Source organism: Lynx rufus, unplaced genomic scaffold (genome assembly GCF_022079265.1).
Source record: "Lynx rufus isolate CCGP_SWC_20201006 ecotype Redwood Valley unplaced genomic scaffold, mLynRuf1.p SCAF_9, whole genome shotgun sequence".
NCBI classification, from domain to species: domain Eukaryota; kingdom Metazoa; phylum Chordata; class Mammalia; order Carnivora; family Felidae; genus Lynx; species Lynx rufus.
The window spans coordinates 27,016,502-27,041,150 of NW_025814897.1; the positions used below are offsets into that span (position 1 = coordinate 27,016,502).

General features: G+C 51.3%; 1 protein-coding gene across 1 annotated transcript in view; it reads left to right on the forward strand.

Annotated features, from left to right (window-relative positions):
* Window positions 1-23,895, forward strand: part of ST14 (ST14 transmembrane serine protease matriptase) — a 43,587-nt gene extending 19,692 nt beyond the window's left edge. Inside the window, exons 2-19 of the mRNA XM_047071060.1 lie at window positions 5,303-5,462; window positions 5,805-5,932; window positions 6,139-6,209; window positions 7,315-7,472; window positions 7,690-7,725; window positions 7,953-8,193; window positions 10,274-10,413; window positions 10,767-10,864; window positions 11,866-11,975; window positions 12,066-12,196; window positions 13,431-13,535; window positions 13,862-13,972; window positions 14,090-14,203; window positions 14,522-14,644; window positions 15,454-15,640; window positions 21,934-22,208; window positions 22,988-23,124; window positions 23,229-23,895. Of these exons, the coding sequence (XP_046927016.1) occupies window positions 5,303-5,462; window positions 5,805-5,932; window positions 6,139-6,209; window positions 7,315-7,472; window positions 7,690-7,725; window positions 7,953-8,193; window positions 10,274-10,413; window positions 10,767-10,864; window positions 11,866-11,975; window positions 12,066-12,196; window positions 13,431-13,535; window positions 13,862-13,972; window positions 14,090-14,203; window positions 14,522-14,644; window positions 15,454-15,640; window positions 21,934-22,208; window positions 22,988-23,124; window positions 23,229-23,390 (2,487 nt within the window). The 3' untranslated portion in view covers window positions 23,391-23,895. The remainder of the gene's footprint in view (window positions 1-5,302; window positions 5,463-5,804; window positions 5,933-6,138; window positions 6,210-7,314; window positions 7,473-7,689; window positions 7,726-7,952; window positions 8,194-10,273; window positions 10,414-10,766; window positions 10,865-11,865; window positions 11,976-12,065; window positions 12,197-13,430; window positions 13,536-13,861; window positions 13,973-14,089; window positions 14,204-14,521; window positions 14,645-15,453; window positions 15,641-21,933; window positions 22,209-22,987; window positions 23,125-23,228) is intronic.
* Window positions 23,896-24,649: the final 754 nt, after the last annotated feature.

Here is a 24,649-nt window from a genome sequence, read left to right on the forward strand (position 1 = left end):
ATGGAACTGGAGAGTGTGATGCTAAGTGAAATAAGCCATACAGAGAAAGACAGATACCATATGGTTTCACTCTTATGTGGATCCTGAGAAACTCAACAGGAACACATGGGGGAGGGGAAGGGAGAAAAAAAAAAGACGTTAGAGTGGGAGAGAGCCAAAGCATAAGAGACTGTTAAAAACTGAGAACAAACTGAGGGTTGATGGGGGGTGGGAGGGAGGGGCGGGTGGGTGATGGGTATTGAGGAGGGCACCTTTTGGGATGAGCACTGGGTGTTGTATGGAAACCAATTTGTCAATAAACTTCATAAAAAAAAAAAAAAAAAAAAAATCCCAGAATAGAACCAAATGACAAAGAAATGTAAAATATGAGAGAGGGGAAAAAATACCAGGTAAAGATGTAAAGGATCTACTTTATCTTGAATTTTATCGTGATATATTTAGTTGTGTTTTTTCATTTCTCTTTCTTACCATTCAGTGAACCCTTTACATTTAAAGATATGTGCCTCTCTTTAGCTCTTGGAAATATTCTTACAGTCTTTGATAATGTCCTCTACCAGGTGTAAGAATTTGGCTCAGGCTATGAGATAGAGGAGACCTAGGGAGGGGCATTGTTAGAAATCCCTAGATCCCCACCTCAGTCCGAAACAAAGATACCCTTACCCCACCAGTCCTCCATAAGGGATGGGAAATTGATTTCTCTAGACTTGAGGACACTACGTGCAGAGGAAGGCTGTAGTGAGGAATGAAAAATAGCCAAAGATCTATTCTTTCACATGTTCCAGAATGCTAGTGCCTGGGTTTAAATCAGTGTATCTGGGAAATTAGAAAATGATTCTCTGGAGCAACTAAACCATCCCATAGAAAAGAAACATAGCCTGATAGTTGGGAGTGCCCAGTAAAAAAAATCTGGATACCCACTTAATTGTAGCCTACAGTGAATCCATTTGTGGTAAGTGATGCTTCCAAACCACCTTTAGGACCTCATTCTTAAATATAAACGAATAACCAATCATCTTGAAGCATTTGAGGAAAGCCTTCAACATGAAAGAGAAAGCCAAAAAACAGAGAAAAGGTACTCAATAGCAGTATAAAGATGGGAAGATTTTGCATCCAAAATTCAGAGATCAAGAAAGAACTCTTGGAAATTAGCTAACAGCAGAAATGAAAATTTCAGTTAGAGAAGTTGAAAAACAATGAGATGGGGGTATCTGGGTGGCTCAGTTAGTAGAGCATGTGACTCTCGATCTCAGGGTTATGAGTTTGAGCCGATGTTGGGCATAGAGATTACTTCAAACAAACAAATAAACAGGTGGATAATAGCAGGAAAACAATAAGTAGAGAATCAATGTAATAGGAATTGCAGAAAGATAGACCAGAGAAAATGAAGGAGGTACACTACTAAGTGTGCAATAGCATTATGTCTAAATAACAATGTAAAGGGTCACCTGGGTGGCTCAGTCAGTTAAGCATCCAACTCTTGATCTTGGCTCAGATCATGATCTCATGGTTTCGTGGGTTTGAGCCCTACATAGGGCTCTGTGTTGACAAGTGTGGAACCTATCTGAGATTCTCTTTCTCCTCTCTCTTTGTTCTTCCCCAACTCGTGCTGTGCCTTTCTCTCTCTCAAAAAATAAATAAACATTAAAAATTAAAAAAAAAACAATGTAAATACCTTAATTTAAAACTACTTTATTAGTGGGGTGATTAAGCATCTGACTCAGTTAAGCATTTGACTCTTGATTTCAGCTCAGTTCATGGTCCCACAATTCGTGGGTTCGAGCCTCATGTGAAGCTCTGTGCTGACAGTGCAGAGACTGATTGGAATTCTCTCTCTCTCCCTCTCTGCCCCTCCCCTGCTCGTGCATTCAGTGTCTTTCTCTCTCTCTCAAAATAAATAAATAAACTTAAAAAAAAAACTTTATTACTAAAAATTGTCAAACATCATCTGAGATTTCAGTCATAATCACTGATCACAGATCACCATAACAGATACAATAATAATGAAAAAGTTTGAAATATTTTGAGAATTAGCAAAATGTGATACAGAGACATGAAGTTAGCAAATGCTTTTGGAAAAATGGTGCAGATAAGACTTGCTCAACACAGGTTGCCACAAACCTTCAGTTTGTAAAAAATGCTTTGTCTGTGAAGTGCAATAAAGCAAAGGACAACAAGGTATGCCTGTACAAGAAAGTTTCCCAGACTGAAAGATAGGAATTTCCAAATTCAAAGAGCAGGTGGAAAGCTCAGCGTAATGAAATCTAAAGACCCAATTCACAGCAATCCTCAAAGCTTTCAGAGAAAGGTAACAAATTATGAATAAGAAATAATGGATTTGTGCTGTTATCTTATTTCTCAAAAGCAAAATTAAAAGCTAAAAAACAATGAGCTTTCGGGGCGCCTGGGTGGCGCAGTCGGCTAAGCGTCCGACTTCAGCCAGGTCACGATCTCGCGGTCTGTGAGTTCGAGCCCCGCGTCAGGCTCTGGGCTGATGGCTCGGAGCCTGGAGCCTGTTTCAGATTCTGTGTCTCCCTCTCTCTCTGCCCCTCCCCCGTTCATGCTCTGTCTCTCTCTGTCCCAAAAATAAATAAACGTTGAAAAAAAAAAAATTAAAAAAAAAAAAAAAAAAAAAAAAAACAATGAGCTTTCAAAATTTTAAGTGAAAATTATTTGAAACATATAGTTCTATACCCAGCTAAACTATCAGCAGATGCGAGTACAGAGTGAAGATACTTCCAGAAAAATGCAGTCTTAAAAAATTTCCCTCTTGGGAAGCTCCTGAACTATGTGTTCTACTAAAATGAAGTAAGCCAAGAAAGATGAAGATATGGAATCCAGGAAATAGGGGTTTTAACACAAGAGGGAGAGGAAGGAAATTCCCAGGGTGATGTTGAAGGAAGTTCCAGACATTAGCTATGGGAAAGGACAGAGAGCTCTAGAAAGGAAGCTTCCAGGAAAAAAATGAAGTGAGAGGGTATTTGACAGACTTTATATGTAGAAGGTTGGAAGAGTATTATGTAGCTTTTAGATTGTATAGAAAGACTTCAGTATATGTTAAAAAGACACCCAGGTAAATGAAATTTGGCAGCAGGAGAAACAAATTATTGTACTGGGAGGGAAGCAATAATGAACAGTGTTTTCAAAGACTAATACAGTTGACCTCTGAACACCTCGGGTTTGAATTGTGTGGTTCCACTTATATGTGTGTTTTTTTAAAAAATAAATACAGTATAGTACTGTAAATGTATTTTATCTTGTGATTTTCTTAACATTTTCTTCTAGCTTACTTTTTGTAAGAATACAGTATATAATGCATATAACATGCAGAATATGTGCTGAACAGTAAGCCTTCTGGTCAGCAGTAGGCTGTGAGTAGTTTAGTTTTGGGGAGTCAAAAATTACATGTGGACTTTTGACTATGTGTGGGGTGGGTACCCCTCATCTCCCATGTTGTTCAAGTGTCATGAAAATATAGTAATTTAGATATAGAATGTGGATATAATTAAAAAAAAAAAAAAACAACTTTAGCCCTATAGCTATTGGGAGGATGGGTGAGAAAAAGAGAAGGAAGTATATTAAAGTTCACATTATCATAATAGGAAGTCAGATGATTATATTTTAAATAGATGAATCAAGAGATAGTGGTATTTGCATATTATTTAGAAATATATAGATAAATCCCAGAATAAGCAGCTTGTGAAAGCATTTTAAGCAGTTGTCTCTGAAGTGTGTTTCTTTCCTTCTTAGAAATTTATTTTATTGAGATATAAGAACATTGTGTAAGTTTAAGGTATAGAACATGTTGATTTGATTCATTTATTATATTGCAATATAATTACCAAGGCAGGGCTAGCTATGAGGTGTGTTTCTGTATGCAGTATTAAAGTCACAAAAGTAACCAGTTAAGGATCTAAAATAGAAATTTCAGTATCCAAACATGTCAGGAGTCGGGAGACTCTTTTATAATGGTGAAATTAACAGGTGATGTTCAAATGTAACAAATCAAGAAATGTTAGTTCAAGCACATCAAGAGTGTGAGGTAAACACCAGCAGAACCACATCTGGAAACTGTTGAAATGGCCACATCTGTGGAATTTGGGGGCTATTGCGTTTATTACAAACCCTTTTTGGAGTGGGTCTGAGGTAGTTAAACCTGAAAGGGCAGAGCTCCTCTCCGGGATTTAGGGCAGACAGAGTGTATGTTATAGGGCAGAAGAGTTTGCCTCTCTGTCATCAGGCGCCCATAGACACCCCGCCTGTCATCGACGGACACCCCGCCTGTCGTCTTATTCATGTCCCCTCTCTTCCTGGATAGCCCCGACTGGGAGGAACCAGGGTAAGCTGTCATCCTGTTTGTTGGGTGTTTTGTTTGCTTTTCCGGCTCTGGGATGAGCTTGGGTGTGGATTCCCGTAGAACCTTGGCCTCATGTCTCCTTGAGATTCTGGCGTGGGACACCAAGGCGAGAAACAGTGGCTTGTTCCACAGTGGCACGGCAGGGCTGCCCCGGTTTACTGCCTTTTTACTTGGGGCTGGTTAAACATTGGCAGAGCAAGGGCACCGGGTAGGTTGGCTGTACGGTTTCCGTGCTGCCCATAGGCTCCTGCCCACCCCCTCCTGCCTCCCCGCGATCAGTGGGGACTGAATCTGGCAGGGTCTCCCTGCACCAAGACCGCAGGGCTGCGTTAGCCGGAGGAGGGGCTGCCTCTAGAAGCTCACACAGAGACCCCATGGTGGCCAATCACGGCCCTGGGCTGGGCCTGCTCTCCCCACATGTGGGCATGTACCTGCGTCAGAGATGATTCATTTAAGTGGAGAGTCTCCATGACTGGGTTTAGACAGCCTGTTTGTTTCATTTTTATTTAAACTATCCATTCTTGGGGCGCCTGGGTGGCTTGGTCGGTTAAGCGTCCGACTTCGGCTCAGGTCATGATCTCGCGGTCCGTGAGTTCGAGCCCCTCTTCGGGCTCTGTGCTGACAGCTCAGAGCCTGGAGCCTGCTTCAGATTCTGTGTCTCCCTCTCTCTCTGCTTCTCCCCTGTTCATGCTCTGTCTCTGTCTCAAAAAAATAAATAAACGTTAAAAAAAAATTTAATAAAAAAAAAAAAACTATCAATTCTTAAGCAGTACACGTGTGGCGCTGCCTTGACACTGGGATGCGTGGATGGGAAGGCCACTTCTCATTTCTCCTCGCTTTTTGCTCCAAGCTGGACCTTACAAAGTGTAAACATTCTTCCTGGAGCAGGGCTGGGAGGCTGTTAAGGTGAGAGAAAGTTTCTGAGCTGTGTTTCATTTCTCTGTTCAGAGCATGAAGGGCATTGAGGAAGGCGTGGAGTTCTTGCCAGTCAACAACACCAAGAAGGTTGAGAAGCGGGGCCCGAAGCGCTGGGTGGTGCTGGTGGCCGTGCTGGTTGGCATCTTCTTGCTTTCTCTCATGACTTGTTTCATGGTGTGGCACTTCCAGTGTGAGTAGAGCCAGGGGTTGGCTCTGGGGAGAGTGATGGGGAGGGGGAGGATGGTGGCTGTATGTCCTCTCTCAGTGGACATAGGGGCCACCGGTTGTGGGCATGAGGGAGAGACCGGAGGGTGCAGCTGGGGGTAGGTAAGGAAGGGTCCAGGGCCCTGGCTCCCCTGGCTCTTCCAAACCATAAGGGAGGAGTGTTGGCTCACAGGCTCATGCATCCACTGGCCTCTCCTGGCATTCACTCCTCCAGGGTTGCTGAGGGCAGCTTGAGGACAGTGGGGGGACCAGGGTAGCATGACGGTGTCACTTCCTCTGACCACCCTCCTTCTCTGGTCTCCCATAGACCAGAATGCGCGGGTTCAGAAGGTCTTCAATGGCTACCTGAGGATCACAAATGAGAACTTTCTGGATGCCTATGAGAACTCCAACTCCACGGAGTTCGCAAACCTGGCCAGCAAGGTGAAGGAAGCGGTGAGTCCAGTCCCTGGGCAGGGAGCCCTGTCCCTGGGGTCTGCCCTGGCACTCCCAGCCTCACCCAGGCTGAAAGAACACTGCTCCCTTCACTCCCGGATCCCTGGGCTGGCCGGTGGGTCCCAGGAGGGAGGGAGAGGCACGGGCTTGGGCAGTGGGCTATTGCTGTTCTCTGGCATGCCGTGAGCATTCCCTCTCGCCCTCAGCTGAAGCTGTTGTACAGTGGGGTGCCGACCCTGGGCCCCTACTACAAGAAGTCGTCTGTGACTGCCTTCAGGTGGGTGCCGGGGAGAAGGCTGGGTGGGATCAGTGCTGTGTGGTAGGTGGGCAGAGAGCTCGCAGCCTGCAGGGTGATGCAGCTTCAAGGTCTGGCATGGGGAGCAAGGTGCCATCCTTGTTCTTCCCTAGGTGTGTGTACTTTAGCCCACAAGTTCTGCTGTCTCCAGGGCAGGGGTAGCCATCCGTAGGAGTGTCCCCAGGTGCCACGGGTGAAGACAGGTGTGGTGTGTCCTCCATGTAAACCACTCAGTAATGGTGATGATCGTTTGTTATGTTTCTAAATTTGGGTTTGGAAGGCTTCGGTGAGTCTTCATATTTTCCTTGCTTAGGCAGCCTTCAACATACTTTTTTAAAAATAGACTTTATCTCAAAAGTACTTTTGATTTAGTTAATCTTTACGTATTTATTTAAAAGCTTATTTATTTATTTAAGTAATCTTTATGCCCAATGTGGGGCTCAAACGCACGACCCCGAGATCAAGAGTCATGTGCGCTTATGTTTATTTTTTTGAGATAGAGAGAGTGAGTGGGCCAGCGGGAGTGGGGAGGGGCAGAAAGACAGTTGAGGAAGAGAATCCCAAGCAGGCTGTGTGCCGTTAGCACAGAGTCCAATGCCGAGTCAGAGCTTGATTCCACGAACTATAAGATCACGACCTGAGCCGAAATGAAGACTTGAACTTTAACCAACTGAGCCACCCAGGTGCCCCAGTTTAATCTTTATGAGTGCTGGCTGGCAGGTGGCATTCTCGTCCTCTTTCAGAGATGAGGACACAGACTCGAGAGTTTGATATTCAACGTGCCCAAGCTAGTGGTAGCATTGACAGCTCACAATCCAGGCTGCTTTCCCACTCCCAAACCTGAGCTGGCCCCAGAACACGTCTGGTTGGCGAGAGACTGTGAGAGTCGAGGGTACAGAGGCAAGATCTCTTGCTTAAAGGATCGAAAGGTGGACAAGCATAAAAGAATCTGAGGTGGGCCCTGCCTGGAGGAAGGTCTCTTGGGGAGCCTGAGCCATCGCATCTATATCCAGCATCTGGGAGAGTGTGGGGACAGGTGGGGTGCCTGGCGCCCACCTGTGCCTCAGGCTCACCCCTCTCCCCACAGCGAGGGCAGTGTCATTGCCTACTTCTGGTCCGAGTTCAGCATCCCCAAGTACCTGGTGGAGGAGGCCGAGAGCGCCATGGCAAAGGAGCGTGTGGTCACAATGCCACCCCGTGCCCGCGCCCTCAACTCCTTCGTGCTGACCTCGGTGGTGGCCTTCCGTGAGTACAGGGACGCTGGGCATGGGCATTTGCTGGGCCAGGCTTCCCTGGAGCAGGGCCAGGCCCTGGACCGTTGCAGGAGGGCAGCACTCCCGAGCCAGTGCATAGAAGGGAAGACGGTCTGTTGGCCGGGTACCTCCCTTTAGGGGAATAAGGAAGCAGGATGAAGGAAATTGACCACAGTGGTAAATACTGTGTTTTCCCTCTTGTTCTTCAGCCACTGACCCCAGAACAGTGCAGACCACCCAGGACAGTAAGTATGCCCTCCTCCCAGAGAAGATGGATGTGGCCAGACGCCCTTTCAGTCAAGGGGGTCCCCCGAAGTCATACACATCCCCCACCTGTCCCAGGCTGTGAGAAGCCCCCTCTTCTGTCTCTTCTGGGTCCAGGGCAGCCTGGCACATCTCCCTGGGTGCACCCCCCAGGGAGGCTCTGGGTTGCTCGCCCCTACCGGCTCTGCCCTCTCCGTCTCCCACACAGACAGCTGCAGCTTTGCCCTGCACGCCCGCAGCGGGGAGGTGACCCGCTTCACCACGCCTGGCTTCCCTGACAGCCCATACCCGGCTCGGGCCCGCTGCCAGTGGACCCTGCGGGGGGACGCCGACTCCGTGCTGAGCCTCACCTTCCGAAGCTTTGATGTCGCGCCCTGTGACGACCGTGGCAGTGACCTGGTCATGGTGTATGACACCCTGAGCCCCGTGGAACCCCGTGCCGTGGTGCAGTGAGTATCCCGGGGAAGCAGAGGCGGGCTGTGGGAGCTCGGCAGCTGCCTCCAGAGGGAAGTGTAGCGTGGGTTGGAGATACAGCCTATGACTTTCAGGCAGTCGAGAGCAGGTGTGTGTGATCCTCAGTGTGAGCTCCCAGAGCGTCTCAGGGGTGATTTCAGCCCTGGCAAGGGTGAGGAAGGCTCACTGGTCCCTAGATGCCAGTGAGCACGGCGCACTTCCTTTCCTTGCCAGAGCAGAGGTGCAGACTGCTGTTGTAAAATGCCCACTTTATCATGACTCGCTTATGTTGAGGCCAGTGGACCAGGAGGTGGCTGCCATTGAAAAGATAGTTTGTTACTTATAGTTCCCAGAGGAGGGGGCATGCAAGGCCACATGGGGAAGCCCCAGGGTCAGTCAGGAGGCAGAGGGGGCCAGAGGAGAACACAGGCAGGAGCCTTTGTTGTGATTTCTGCCGGAAGGGCCAGGCAGGGCAGTGTATGCAGGTTTAGGAGTGACTGGTTTGAGTAATTCCAGTGGGTTCTGGGGCACAAGTCTATCTCTAGTTGTCAGGTATCTGGTCGCGGGGTGATTAGGACGGGTGGATGGTGGCCTGGAGAGAAGAGCCCCATGGAGGAGGTGGTTGGGGTGTGGGCTCTGGATTGATTGGTCTGTATGTGAAAGGCTTCCCTGAGGGTGAGTTGACTATCTCTAGGAATTGGCGAGTCCTGGGAAGGGCAGTCTCTCCAGAGGCGGCGAGCCCCCAGCTGCCCAAAGCATCAGGCTTACAGGAAATAAAAAGGCATCATACACCTGCTGAGGAACTGGGGGGTGCTGAGATGATTGCCCCCCGCCCCGCGCTGTGGGGCTCGAGCGTGCTTCTCAGAGCGCCGTGGGTGGGCATGAGCTGCCCTCTCCCGAGCTCTCCCTGACTCAGTGGGCCAGAGCCTTCTCTTGCTGTCTGTGGAAATGAGCCAGGCAGACGTTTTGTGATAAATAATGGGCTAGAATTCAGGCTCCAAAACAAGATAGAACCATCTGCTGCCGTAGCTCAGCAGCTAGGACTCCAGCCTGAACACCCTTTTTGTGCAAGGTTTCTTCCCTTCTCTGTAATTCATGAATTGTACAACGAAATAAACACATGGCTCCTAAAGGAGAAAGTGGGAAATAGACATGCACAGAGAGCACAGACCTCCATCATGATCTGGAAGTAATCACTGTTAAATTTGTGAGGTGTGTTCTTCCACGCTTTCTGCTATGTGTGTGTATGTTTGTGTATAGATTTAAAAATAGGATTTTACGGCACGTTTGGTTTTGCTGTCTGGTTTGAAAACTGAAGTATATCATGATGATCCTTCCAAATCAGTAAGCTTGCTTCTGTGATTTTAATGGTTGCATAACGTGGCATTGTGTAATGTACAATGAGCACAAAGAGGCAGCCTGACACAGTCATTAGCTGTGTGGGCTCCGGAGCCTGGATGCCCAGCCACTTATTAACTGTGGAACCTTGGGCAAGTTATTTCAGTGCCTCAGTATCCTTATCTGTGAAATGGGGATAATAGTATTTACTTAGTGGAGTTGTTATGAAGAGTCCTGAGTTCTTAACATGTTCTTAAGTGTTGTCGGTGCTGTTACTGTTACTAGTATTGTTATTATTTAGCCCATAGTTTAATGAATCTTCTGTGGTCAAGCATTTGAGGCTTCTGAGTTTTTGCTGGTTTTTTTTTTTTTTAATGTTTATTTTTGAGAGAAAGAGAGAGGGAGGGAGAGAGAGAATGAGCCAGGGAGGGGAAGAGAGATGGGGGGACAGAGGATCCAAAACAGGTTCAGTGCTGTCAGCAGTGAGCTTGATGCGGGGCTCGAACTCACAAACCTTGAGATCTTGACCTGAGCCAAAGTCAGATGCTTAACTGACTGAGCCACCCAGGCGTCCCTGTTTTCTGCTGTTTTAAACAAAGATAAATAAATCCTATCTCAGGTCATTTGTGCGGGGAGGAGCTTTTAAATGACCCTTGGCCTTTTATGGATGGGACCGGGGTTAGGGACGCCTGGTTTCTGTCTGCTCTCTGTAACACATGCAACTTCTGACCCCTACAGGCTGTGTGGCACCTACCCTCCCTCCTACAACCTGACCTTCCTCTCCTCCCAGAATGTCTTGCTCGTCACGCTGATAACCAACACTGAGCGGCGACACCCTGGCTTTGAGGCCACGTTCTTCCAGCTGCCTAAGCTGAGCAGTAAGGAAGGGCCTGGTGGGGCAGAGGAGGGACAGGTCTGAGGGGCTGGCCTGAGCCCACGAGGTGCAGGCCAATCCCTTGGGCTGGTGAACTGGCTCAGGTCGGTTTCAGAGGTTTGAAGCTTAAGCCACAGGGCCTTTTGTCTCTTGTGTGGGTCAGGAGCCCTCCCTAAAGTGGTCAGTCTCCTAGTGCTCAGACTTTCTGGCCACTGGCTGTGGAGTGTGCGGGGGCCCTGGCAGGCAGCTTGAGAGAGTTGCCGGCTGGCTCTGCCAGGGCCCCTCGGCCTACCTACCTGCCTGCCTGGCCAGGCAGGTCCTCGGTCCTCAGGCTCTTCCTCCTGCCTTTCCTCTCAGGCTGTGGAGGCTACTTACGTGGAACCCAAGGGACATTTAGCAGCCCCTACTATCCTGGCCACTACCCGCCCAACATGAACTGCACGTGGGACATTGAGGTAGGAGCTGTAGGGTGCCTGTGAGGGCAGAAAGGGGGAGAGAGGGAGAAGAAGAGGGAGAGGGAACAGGGGAGCGGGAGAGGGAGGAGAAGGGAGGGAGGAAGAAGAGGGATGCTCCAGAATGGCAAGTGAGGAAGGTCAAGGAGAGGGAGATGGGCTCCCTTAGCAGCCCCCAAGTTGCCGAATATCTAAAGCCTTGCAGAGTAGAGCAGGGTGGAGTAGCCCTAACCTTGTAACCTCCAGCAGACCCATATTCAAGTGGTCTCAAATTCTAGCTCTTTTTTAACAATGTTTATTTATTTATTTTTGAGAGAGGGCGCACGTGCATGTGCACGTTTACACACGCACACACACGTGTAGGGGAGGGGCAGAGAGAGAGGGAGCGAGAGAGAATCCCAAGCAGGCTCCGCACCATCAGCACAGAGCCCGATGCGGGACTCAAACTCACGAACCGTGAGACTGTGACCTGAGCCAAAACCCAGAGTCGGACGCTCATTCGACTGAGCCACCAGGGCGTCCCTCACATTTTAGCTCTCGATCAATGGCCCCCTGAGGGACCTTGGGCCAGTCACTCTACACCAGAGCCTCAGCTTGCTCCTAGGAAAGAGGAGAAGGAGTGGTGTCTGCCTCTCAGAGGTAATGTTGCCGATTGTGTGTGCAGCTTGGAGAAAGCACTTGCTAAATGACAAGTCTTGCTTCCGGGGCTGCCCGCAGGCCGTCCGAGTCAGGGACCCATCTCTCCTTTCTTTCTTCGATGGTGCCAGGAGGACCACCAGCTTTCTTTAGGAATAAGAGTGTCTCTTGCCTCTGAGTCTAGAGGTTCTTCCAGCCGTCCAACCTGAGTCCCTCTTGCTGTGTGTTCCATATCGCCCACACGGGTCAGGGAGATAAAAACACAGCAGCCACTGTCCCCCAGCCCCCGTGGCCAGCAGCACGTGGCATCCTTGGGTTTAGGAGGGGGGAAGGAAGTGGCAGAGGCCCAGCAGCATCGCTCTCCTTAGGTGCCCAACAACCAAAACGTGAAAGTGCTCTTCAAGCTCTTCTACCTGTTGGAGCCCAACGTGCCCCCGGGCAGCTGCCTCAAGGACTACGTGGAGGTCAATGGGGAGAAGTGAGTACCCCGGGGCACCCAGTGCTGGAGGGGAAGGGGGCGCCCCGAACACTTCTGGATCCTCTTCCTCCCGGTGACCGCCCCCTCCAGGTACTGCGGGGAGAGGAGCCAGTTTGTGGTGACCAGCAAAAGCAGCAAGATCACTGTTCGCTTCCATTCCGACCAGTCCTACACTGACACCGGTTTCTTGGCCGAGTACCTCTCCTATGATTCCAGTGACCGTGAGTACACGTCTCCAGAAGGGGGAGCCTGGCTAGAGGGACTGGCCCACGATGAGCTCTCTGCTCTGTATCTTCCCAGCATTGTGCTCTCCTAATTCTGAGGTACCAGAGAACGCAAGGGGCATGTCCGGTAGCTTTTTGAGACAAAATTGCAAGGCTGCCGGAAATGCACGTATTGAAAAAGGTGGGCAGTGAACCCTGGCACACACCGTGCCCGAGGCCTCCTGATTCCTTTGAGCCGTCTGTCCCTCCGGTTCAGCGTTACCACGACTTGGCGCATCTGTGCTTGCCTTTGTGGCCTTATAACACCTTCGGGAGTAGAGAGAGAGGAAGACCCGGGAGAGAATACTGGGGCACGACTCATCACGCCCCCTGCTCCTAGCTCGGACAGTTCCGTGTTCTACACCTAAGCGATCTGGCAGTTTCTGCTGCCTCGAGTCTCACTGTCTGCTGTGCGCATAGCAGTTCTAACCTAGTCACAGTGATTTTTCGTTTCAGCCCCTACATCACACAGGAACCTTCCGGCAGACATTTTAATTATATGCAAGAACCCAAATTTCAGTTAAAATGCAACTGCACGGCTCACCACCCAAAATGCAATTGGATGAACAAACCCCTCCGATAAGTGATTGGGCTGCCTGTGCAGCACAGAGAACGGTCTCCTCTCAGCTCTGTCTGCTTCCCGATGCCATCAGTTGTTGGACATTCCGGTCTCAGAAACACTGGAATATGGGACATGTCTTAGAATTAAGGAAGTCCAGAGATGCAACTGGACACTTGGATGGGGGTACACATCATCCATCTGCCGGGCTACTGTTGCTCCATGTTGGGCATGGGGAGCCTGGCACCTGGGCAGGAGTGGGCGGCCAAGGACATGGGGCAGTAGAACTGAGAGCACACCCAGCCAGTCTCTCTCCGCTTTGTCTGCAGCTTCCTGGGGCTTGATCATCGGCAGTCAAGGCCCCACTCCCACCCCCCGCCGCCCTGCTAGCGGTCTGTGGCTAGCCTCCCGTGCCGGCTGTAGGAAATGCGCTTGCCGCAGCGTGGTGGGGCTGGGGGACCACGGCCCTGGGGTGCCGGCTGCAGCCTGCTCCTCTCTCCGTGGAGGGCCGGACGGGGAAGAGTTTTCTCTTTGGTCCTCGGTGTGGCTGTGAGGCTGGCCCTGAGGGAGGGCAGCCGGCGTGGGAGGCGAGGCTGGTGGCCGTGGACTTGAGGCCTGCCCTCTCCCCTGCAGCGTGCCCGGGGATGTTCATGTGTAACACGGGCAGGTGTATCCGGAACGAGCTGCGCTGTGACGGCTGGGCTGACTGCACGGACTACAGCGATGAGCTCAACTGCCGTGAGTCCTCTGCCCTCGCGCGCCCGGCTGCTGGGGAGCCGTCCCCATCTTTTGCTCCCCGTGTAGACATCAAGCCCCTTCCCTCCCTGTGCTGTTTGGAAGCCCTGCCTTCTGTCCGAGCAGGCACTGGAGTGTTTCTGCGCTAGTAGGGTTCGCTTCCATAGCCAGGAACGCAGAGGCACTCCGGAGCTGCCCCCTCCAGCAGGGCAGGTGGTCCCCGGGTGGCTGTCCTGGTCACCCTTCCTGCCCAGGGGAGCTGTGAGCAATGACCGATGTCAGAACGAGGGCTCAGAGCCCAGCTGACCGCTGCCCTGTGCCCCCTTCAGAATGCAATGCCACCTACCAGTTCACGTGCAAGAACAAGTTCTGCAAGCCCCTCTTCTGGGTGTGTGACAGTGTGAACGACTGCGGGGACAACAGTGATGAGCTGCAGTGCAGTGAGTCCTTGGTGCTTGGAAGGGCGGGGGAGGGGGGGTGTCAGTGCCTGTTGGGCCTCCCTGCAACCTCAGCAGGGGGGCGGCGAACTGGTGCTGAGCGTGAGGCCCTGTCCCCAGGCTGCCCGGCTCAGACCTTCCAGTGTGACAATGGGAAGTGCGTCCCACAGAACCAGCAGTGTGACGGGACAGACAACTGTGGAGATGGGTCCGATGAGGCCACGTGTGACAGAGGTGAGACCTGGCCCAGCCCACCTTGCTTTAGGGGCTTTCCTCCTGGTGGGAGCTGCCATGAGCACACTCACATTCCAAGTTTCCAAAGTTTAATAAACACAAACCACCCTCTCTGTGAAGTGTGACGAGAAAGTATGTCAGTGGGGAGAGAATCTTCCAGAAGGTGGAGAACCTTTGGTGGGCCTGGAAGGATGTGGGCATGGGTGTGGATGGGTACAGCAGGCTTGATAAGGAGCATAAGGTGGATGGATCATCAGGCTTCTGGTTGGGTGCTGCCATGGAACTGATTCCCTTCCCCTTGTACTCCTCCTTGAGCAGTAACAACTGTTGCCTGCACCAAACACACCTATCGCTGCCGCAACGGTCTCTGTGTGAGCAAGAGCAACCCTGAGTGTGATGGGAAGAAGGACTGTAGTGATGGCTCAGATGAGAAGGATTGTGGTGAGCAGGGCTGCTGCATACAGTTGTGCAGGTTGTTCACTGTGCAAGGCACATACAGAGGTAGAAATCATGCCAGTGCCCAGTCACCCATCTCTGCCTCTGTCTACCTGGGGGAAAGGATAACTTTGCTGACTGGCACAGAGGCACTGTCCCATGGGCCAGCTCTGATCCTGGAGGCAGGGCCCAGGGCAGCCAGCACATCAGTGCCTCTGTGGCAGAGCTCGCATCCTGGCTGAAGTGTTGGGCTGGCCCCTGCTCTGTAGACCTGGCCCACAGTGCAGTGGCAAGTCCTGGCTTCCCCATCCTGCCTGAAGGAGGGGGGCACAGCTTACCAGAGCAGTCGGCAGGGTTTAGTCCCCACCCCAACCATGCTTCAATTTATAGCCTCATGTGTATTTCAGAGTCACTGGCCATAGGTTAAATCTGAGCACAGCTACAGCTGTTCTGTGACTTTGCATCGCCGTCCCCCCCCTCCACTCTTCCCTCTGAGAGCTGTGTCCTTCAGCATTCAATGAGGACATCTAGGCAAATGACACTCAAATTAAATCTAAGCAAACCAGCAGGTCTCTCTGAAGGCCTCTAAATGCATTTGGGCAGGACTAAGGAGGTAGGAGCGTGAGGGTTTTGAGTTTGGGAGTGGGGAGGGGGGCTGGGAGGAAGTCAGTGGGTCTCTGAGGCTGGAAGATATTTGTAGAGGGTCCCACCAAAAGGCCACCACCCCACATGACCTCCCGTTGAGCCTGGCGTGTGGCCCCAGGGCTGGTGCCCCGCCGTGACTTTCTGACCTTTGGGTTTTCTGCCCCTCCCAGACTGTGGGCTGCGGTCGTTCACCAGGCAGTCTAGGGTCGTCGGGGGCAAGAATGCAGATGAAGGTGAGTGGCCCTGGCAGGTGAGCCTCCACGCCCTGGGCCAGGGCCACGTGTGCGGGGCTTCGATCATCTCTCCCAAATGGATGGTGTCAGCAGCTCACTGCTTCATCGACGACAAAGGATTCAAGTAAGCCCTGGGCGGGAGCCACTGAGCAGGAGCAGGGAGCCTTCCTCTTAGACCCTAAGAGGTTCTCCTCTGTTTTCTGGGCTTGGAAGCCCCCTGTGTGTGTAAGTCATGGCAGAGTGGATGGCACGGGGGCAGGGCCAGGACTGGGGGGGTGGGAGACACCCCGGGATGTCATAGTGGTAATAATAAAACTAACACTTGTTGGGTACTCCCTTTCCATCAAGCAGTATCTAAGTGCTTCTCCTACCAACCCAGTTGGGCAGGTCTGATTACATCCCCATTTTACAGAAACAGAGGTTCAGAGAGGTAAGAACATTTGCTTGAGGTTGTGCAGTTATGAAGTGGCACAGTCAGACGAGAGCCCGAGTGTGTGGATTCCAAGGCTTGTGCCGTTAGTCCGCACATAGGGACTCCTTGGGACCGGCTAGGACAAGCCTCACATTCACATTCCAGCTTTGTTTGCCCAGTGACCTTGGGCAAGTTATCCACGCCTGCTGGGCCTCAGGTGCTTTGGCAGCTTTGGTGACAGCATGAGTTCTTATCCTTGGAGTTCTGAGAATAACATGCTCGTGTTCCTGAAACCTGGTACACACTGTGCTCCACACATTGGAGCCTCAGGTCCCTGGGCAGACTCCAGCCTGGCCCAGGAAAGCCTCTAAGGGAAGGGTCAGGCTGGCATCTCAGAACGGGGTAAGCAGAGCCACAGTCTGCAGACCAGAGGGTCGGTAGGAACAGGTGGTCTGCCCCGGGCCTCTGGCCACTGGCCGTAGGGAGTCTAGTGGGATGGCTTCCTCCTGGAGAAGCAGGCACAGGGAAGCAGACCTTGCAGGGAATCCCCACCCTCAGGGCCTTCCTGCTGGGTGCATGCCCTTTGGACAGAGGCAGCTGTGTGAGAGGGTGACCGGACTGCCCTAGTCACCCTTCTGCGGGGCAGAGAGAAGAACCACTGTGCACTTTCTGGAGAGACAGCGCTAGGGCACCAAGTAGGCCCAAGGCACAGACGTTGAGCAACGTCAGGCAGGTGCACGTAGGCATGGGTGATGACATGGTCCGCAGGGGGCAGGGTCAGTGTGGCTGTCCCCAGGGCCTTGCTGAGCTGTCAGAGGGCAGCCTCGTCCCACCTGACTGTCCTCTCTTATTTTACCACACTTTCCTCCACCCTGGGCAGAAGAGATTTTGTTTCTTGTTGGAGTGATGGAAGCTTACTTACAAATATTGTAAAATAAGCTTTTTGTCGTGGGATACAGACAGGTTGCAAAGACAGAATGGAGTTCCCGCACACCCTAACGCAGTCGCCCTTGTTGTTAATGTGGTGCGTCTGTCCCACACTGGTCCCTTCCGCTAACACCAGTGTGGGCTTTCCTGGTATCCCAGGGGTTTTATATCCTTTCTGGGGCAGGAGGTAGTCCAGGCTCCCACTTTGCATTCTGTTGTCCCATGCCCCCAATCTCCGATCTAGGACAGTGGCTCAGTCTGTCTTTGTTTTTGTGATCTTGACCATCTGGAGGCCAGGCATCCTATGGAATGCCCCCATCTGGGTTTGTCTGCTGTTGTCATGATTACACTGGGCTTCTGAGTGTTTGGAAAGGATATCGCATCTTGTCAGCAGGCACATGATATCAACATGACTTACCGATGGTAATGTTGATCTTTCTCATTTGATTGAGATAGCACTTGCCGGGGTTCCTCACCATAAAGTATTTCCCCCTTTATTATTAGGAAGTGAGCCAATTTGGAAGTCTTCTGTAAGGAAGATTTGTCCCTTCTTTTTCATTTATTTCTTCATCTACTTATATTCGTATGGATGCATGTATATTTACATTTTGGGTTGTAATCCAATGATACTACTTTGTTGCTCAAATTGTTCCAAATGTGACCACTGCACTTTCTTTGAGGTTGGCTCCTGTGTCCTTTTGATCTGCCCTCGTTCTTTTGTTCTTTTGAGACACTTCCTTGCTTTCTGGTCCTACCAGGTGCTTGTCCGGGTCCAGCCCCGGAATTAGCCATTCCCTCAAGAAATGTTAGCAGGGAATAGTATTTAAAAAGTGAGACCAGGGTGCTTGGTGTCCTTAGTGATACCACAGTCCCATTGTTTCTAGACCCTCAGCAGGGCGAGCTAAGATATTCATGTATGGTCTTCGCTGAAGAGCTCACCCTGTGCCCTCTGTTACTTCTCCCTCTTTCTCTTGCTTCCTCACCGAATTTCTCATTTCCTTGTCCTTCATCTTCTCTTGATTATCAGTCTGCCAGTTAATAGTGCACTTAATGCATTCAACACCCATTGTTATTAGCACTGGGAGACAACGATGAATAAGGTTTCCTCCCTGCACTTCCCAGGCTTCCCAGGCGAGGGGGATGACATATGGTACGCGTGCTTGTGCACACATGCATGTACATGCACGTGTACGCGGTAAGTGCTATGCAGCAACCAGGCACAGGTTACCTAGGCTGTGCGGGTGGGAGTTGAGAATTCTGCCCCAGGGCTGGGGAGGGAGACTTAGGAGTGCCTTTATGAGCAGGAGCATCTGATGTGAGTGTTGAAACGTGAGGGTGTTTGCAACTGGACAAGGTGACGCAGACCTTCCAGACAAAGGACAGGCGTGAGCAGAGGCAGGTGGGTGTGAAGTGTGCAAGGATCTGGAGTGTGGAATGCAGTCACTCTGGACGCATTTCTGAGTTGGCAAGTGCTCGCTGAGCCTTACCATGGTTGAGAGGAGGCTACCTGGTTCAGTCCGTTCCATGACTTCTTAGCTGTGTGACCTTGGGCAAGTTACTTAGTCTCTCTGTGCCCGAGTCCTAAGCTTAAAATAGGCAGCCCTACATTGAAGGGCTGACTGGGGGAACGAAATGACTTGATGCGTTGGCACCGAGAAGAGTACTTGGCTTGGCCACCACCAGTGCCCTCCCAAACACACGGCCATCACTGGGGCAGCTCAGTGGCTGCCCTTCACACCTTGTCTCTTGATGGCTGGTACATGTGTGGACCTTCAACAGCTGGAGACTGAGTCTGCTCGTATAATTGAAGGCTGTCCTAGATGGAGGAATGTGGACTGGAGAGAAAAGACCAGTGTGGCTTTATTTGGGGCTTAGCATGCACACAGGGGTGACAAGGGATGTCTATCAGGTGAGGTGGCACCAGAGGGGAGGAGGATGACCCTCCCACTCTGTCCCCTCCCCTTACCTGTCCTGTCCATTCAACCCCTGGCCCTTGCCTGCTAGACATCCCAGGCCTTCTCTACTCTTTCCCCCTCACATGGCTGCTCCCTTGGCTCCCCAGCCTCGGTGACTACAGCCCCCTCTACCCCATCACCTTCTTCCTTCTTGGCACACCTGTCTGTCTCTGCAGTGTGAAGGTGGTCTTTCCAAAGAGCTGATCTGATCACATCACCCCCTTGCTTACATGCTTGCGATAACTCGCGGGATAGAGTGGAAACGGCGTAGCATGATCACCATGGCCGCATTCTCTGGCCCCTGCCATCTCTCCAACCTCAGTCTCTGTCCTGCCCTTACACCTTCCATATATTCGATTTGGGGGGCTCCTGAGCACTGCAAACATTGGCTCTCGGTGATTGTGCTGCTTTCTCCCCCGCCCGGAGGCCTTCAGTAGCCAAGTCCTATATGATCTCCAAGGCCTTCTTCATGACCTGCTTCCTCTCCTGACTCACCTCTTCCCACCCCATGCTCTTCCACAGCCTGCTACCTGTTCCTCTGGAGGTCACCCATGCTGTGCCGTCATGGGTGGTTTTCGTGGCTCCCTCCCCAAGTACACAGTGGGTTCAAGAGATCCTCTTGAAGACTGGATCTCATGCAATCTGGAACACCACAGATGGTTGGGAGAAAAAGTTAGAAAGGCAGAATTAATTCCTGGTTGGGGAGGTGAGGGCTGACTCGGCAGGTCTTGGAATCATCTTTGGCTATTGGAAAGGATCTCACAAAAGCAGTTTTCAGGAAGTTCTCATCTGGCAAATTAAAGAGAGACCAGGAGCAAAAAGACCGGTTTGGAGGCCAGTGTTTCTGTCCGGGTGTGAGGTTCTGTAGGGAGGTGGTGGCAGGAATGGAGAGAAGGGAAGGATGCCCAGGTCAGCAGAGAGCAGGGGAGCTGGGCTTCAGGCAGGGATGGGGGAGAGAGATGGTCAAGGAGGACTGTAACGTTCCGTGCCGGCCAGAGAGAAGGTGCCTTGCCTGGACGTTTCAAGACTGACCGCTTCAGTAGCCTCTTGACTTTCCTGAGAGGTTAGAGAAGATGAGGTAGGTCTTCATGCTTTCCCCCCTCATGCAGATTTTCTATTTTAAAGGTATATTTTTCTGGGGTGCCTGGGTGGCTCAGTTGGTGAAGCGTCGGACTCTTGATTTCAGCTCAGGTCATGATCTCACGGTTCATGAGTTCAAGCCCTGTGTCAGGCTCTGCGCCGATGGTGTGGAGCCTGCTTGGGCTTCTCTCTCTCTCTCCCTCTCTCTCTGCCCCTCCCCCTTGTTCTCTTGCGTGTCCTCTGTCTTTCTCAAAATAAATAAACTTTAAAAAAAGAGATATTTCCCCAATTTTTTATTTTGAAAATTTCTCAGACCTACAAAAAAGTTGCAACTACAATGAAAGAAAAAAATGACAGTGAACACTCTCATACCCTTTATCTGCAATTGTTTTATTTCTCTGTCTTTACACGTGCACATGCTTTTCTGAACTCTCTCTGAGTTACGTGCAGCCTAACCGTGATGACACCTCTCCCCTAAGTGCCTCAGCTTGTGTCTCCCAAGAACAGGGAGAGCCTCCCATATACCCACAATACAGGGATCACCTCCAGAAATGACAGTGTTGACATGGTACAAGTGGTGAGCACGTCCTCCATGTTCTAGGTGTCCCCCAGTGTCCCCCAATATTGTCTTTTGTGTTTTTTTTTTAATTTAAAATCTAGTCTAAGGTCATGCTTTGTATTAGTCCTTAGTTTTCTTTAGTCTCTCAATTCTAGAACAGTTTCCCCAAGCCTTTATTTTTTATTATTTTTTTATGGCATTTTATGTTTGAAAAGTCCAGGCCAGTTATTCTGTAGAATGTCTCTTAATTTGGATATTTTGATTGTTTCTTCATGGTGAGAATTAGGTTAAGCTTCCCCCCCCCCCCCCCCGAAAGCATTACACAGGTGATGTTGTGTCCTAGCCCATTGGCGGGAATGGCTGGGAGAACACTGATCAGCTGGTTAAGGTGGTGGTCATGGCTTTCTCCATTATAAATGTGCCTCCCCCACTTGGTTATGAGTGAGTAATCTTGGACGACACTTTGAATCCGTGTGAATGTCTTGTTCCCCAGCAATCTCCTACTCTCTGCCTTTATCATTCGTCGATGATTCTTGCTGGTGTTGGTTGTTGCTATGGTAGATGCAAAATGTGATTTCTTATTGTATTGCTTCTTCTGTATTTGTTAGCTGGTATCTTTCTCTAAAGAGTAGCTTTCCTCTGTCCTTATAAAATTTCAAAATTATTTTTTAGATTCAGGATGGACTTCTGGATTCCCCTCCCCCTTTTATATTATTCAGCACATACAGTACTTGAATCCTGTGGTTTACTTTGATGTTTGGATGATCCTAATACTGGCTCCATGATTGTGTAAACACTTACTTCTGGTGAAACAAAATGTTCCAAGGTCACTTGATGCCTTGCTTGCTTCAGACTTGAAATCGACCATTTCTCCAAGGAGACTTGGCTCCTTTTAATGGAGAAGGATATTTAGAAACCAAGTCCTGGGTGTGCTGGGAATGTCATTGCTTTGGAGCCATTTTTAGGAAAAATTCTGAGCTCTTATTGCTACTTCTGATTGCGCTCCCTCCTCCCCGACTCCTTTTGTATCTCCCTTTTCCCACACTGGAAGTTGAGGCTCCCAGCAACATCAGTGTGTCCTCCTGAATTGTTCAGACAGCCAGTATGCATGATAGAGTTCAGAATTGCTACACCTGTCCCACGACCAACAGTAGACCTAGTAAATGAAGTTCAGTCTACTGAACAGTCTACTGAACCACTGTGTTAAAAAAGTATTTCTGTTGAGTTCTGTGTTATTCCTTCAGTGAAAGATCAGATTGATGAGAAATGCATTTTTGGTAATCAGATTAAAAATGTCTTAAAAGAGGGAAACAATGTCTTAAAAGAGGTTATGGGGGCTGAGTGCCATGGCAGGAGATACCAGCGGTTTTGGCTGAGGGCTGCAGCCATGCAGAAGCCACAGTCCCCTCAACATCTGGGTGGTGGCAGTGGCTTTCCCTAGGTCAGTGCTCTGCTCAGGGTCGCTGTCCCCGCTCCTCTCCCAGGTACTCCGACCATACCCTGTGGACTGCCTTCCTGGGCCTGCATGACCAGAGCAAGCGCAGCGCCAGTGGGGTGCAGGAGCTCGGGCTCAAGCGTATCATCAGCCACCCTTACTTCAACGACTTCACCTTCGACTATGACATCGCACTGTTGGAGCTGGAACAGCCGGCCGCGTACAGCAGCACCGTGCGGCCCATCTGCCTGCCGGAAGCCTCACACACCTTCCCCACTGGCAAGGCCATCTGGGTCACCGGCTGGGGCCACACCCAGGAGGGAGGTGAGCTGGCTGGGCTGGCCACGGGTGGGCTGCCCACCTGCCTCTGTCTGGCAGCGGGAGGTTGTCCCAAGGTGAAGTGGAGACTCGGCTCTGGGTCAGAGGCCTGGAGGTGCCTCTAAACTATCTGAGTGACCTTGGCAGTTGCTTAAACTCTGAGCCTGTTTCTTCACCTGTAAAATGAAGATAAAACACCTTCCAAGATGGTGTTCAGTGAATGTAAGAGCACTGTGGTGGGAGCCCTGTGTGCTGTAGAGGCAAGCTAGCTGTGCCCCTGTCAGGTCCTGTTGCAGGAGCCTGGCCTCCTCTGTCCTTCTGCCTCCATCCGAAGGCCCTGAGTTGGTAATTGTTATATTGAAAAAAATCAGTGATAACAGTACTACAGCACATTGCTAACAACCTGTAGAATAAAGAGAGGAAAAAGTAAACCCGACACTTGGCTCTCCTGCTATGACGACACCCCGGGGCCCCTCTGATGCTTTCCGTGGGTCTTCCTGTTTTTCATTTCCCACACCTGTTCCCACGGCGAATGTCCGATCTCCCGTCACCTGTTGCCCGGCGGGTTTTACGCGTGTCGCCCAGTTACCCACAGGGCTGCATGATGTGCCCTCGCGTTGGTGTGGCATCAGTTCCTTGAGCATTTGTCAGCCACGGGTATGGGGGCTGTGTCGGGAGATTTGCTACCGAGGTCTCTGGAATGGGGCCCTGCCCATGGCCCTGCAGGTGGGCGCAATGGCCCCCAGGTCAGCACTGCCCCCCCCCCACCTCCCCCTCCCCCCCAGGCTCCAGCGCGCTGATCCTGCAGAAGGGCGAGATCCGTGTCATCAACCAGACGACCTGTGAGAGTCTGCTCCCGCAGCAGATCACCCCACGCATGATGTGTGTGGGCTACCTCAGCGGCGGCGTGGACGCCTGCCAGGTGCGCGCGGGGCGGGGGCGGGCTTGGGGGTGGGGCCCGGGCAGGGGGCAGGGGGCGGGGCCCGGGGCGGGGCGGGCATTCATCCGGCCCTGGTCTTCCCGCAGGGCGATTCCGGGGGCCCTCTGTCCAGCGTGGAGGCCGACGGGCGGATCCTCCAGGCCGGCGTGGTGAGCTGGGGTGAAGGCTGCGCTCAGAGGGACAAGCCCGGCGTGTACACGAGGCTCCCTGTATTTCGGGACTGGATTAAAGAGCAGACTGGGGTGTAGACGCAGGGGCCATCCGTTGGCCACCCAACGTGCACACTTGCGGGCCGAGGACACGATCGCTAAATCCACCCCTGACTTGGGCCTCCCAGAAGCCAGACTGTGAACTGAATCCCCAGGACCTCTGGAGAGGGTGAATCGGCCTGGAAAGCCCCTCTCCTCCCTCAGCCTCCAAAGCAAGGATGCGAGGTGGGGAGGGAGGACACTGGTGGTGCCAAGGGGCGGAGACTTGAAGACACAGCCTCTCTCCTCCAGCCCCGAGCTGGGCTGAGGCTCTTTCCCAAAGATCCAAGTCCTCTGCCTCTCCTCCCCCTGCCTCTCTGATACAGGAGCAGTAGTGTTGCGCCGGAACTGCTAAGATGAGGCTGGTAGGGCGCTGTGGACTCCTAGCTTCACACTCGAAGGAAACCCAGGCCAAAGGACCCTGGAAGACACACCTGTCTAAGATTTGAATTGTTTTTTATCAGCTCCTGGGGGGGGGGGGGAGCTCAGTGTGTGAATTTGTGTGTATGAGTAAACTTTGTTTTTAGGTAAATATTTTTCTTCCTGGAGTTGATGGGCTCTCCTTCCTCCTTCCTCCTAACCCCAGCTGCAAGAAACTGGGTTTAAATTCCATTCAGCACAGACCCTGAAATCAGACCAAGAGCAGAGGTCAGCAAGGGGCTATGTTTTGCTTCTGAGAGCAGGGCCTGGTGCCCTGAAAGGTGGTGTATACCACAGAGAGGGGGCTAGGAGTGAGGTATGAGGTGGGAAGGGTTTGTGGCCCAACCTGGGCACCCTAGGAGAGGGAGGCGCTGTGTCCCCAGATGAAAAGAGGAAGTAGGGCTTTCCCTTAGGTGCGGAGGTGGTCAGATGAGCTGTGTGTATGCACGTGTGTGTGCGCGTGCTTGTACATGCAGACATGAGGGTATGCATGAACTCGAGGCTGTCCAGTGTGGTCTGAGTGGGTGGTCCCTGAGCCTAGCAGAAGGGATGATGCCTTGCTTAAGGGTTCTCACATCTCCATTGCACCTTCTTTGACTTTTACATACTTATTAATTTAAAATATTCTCTCTCTCCTTGCTTGGAGTGACACAGAGGGACAGCATCAGTGATCTAGGGAGGGCTTAGGGAGTTCCCGAAGGGACACTGGAGGACCTTCTGTATGCCAAGGCACTATACAAGCTGGGGCTGGGGGAAAGAAGGGTCCTAGGAAGAGAAATCAGATGGCCAGTATCATGAACAAAGACAGGGCAGTGTTTGCTCATCACCGTATGCCTGGC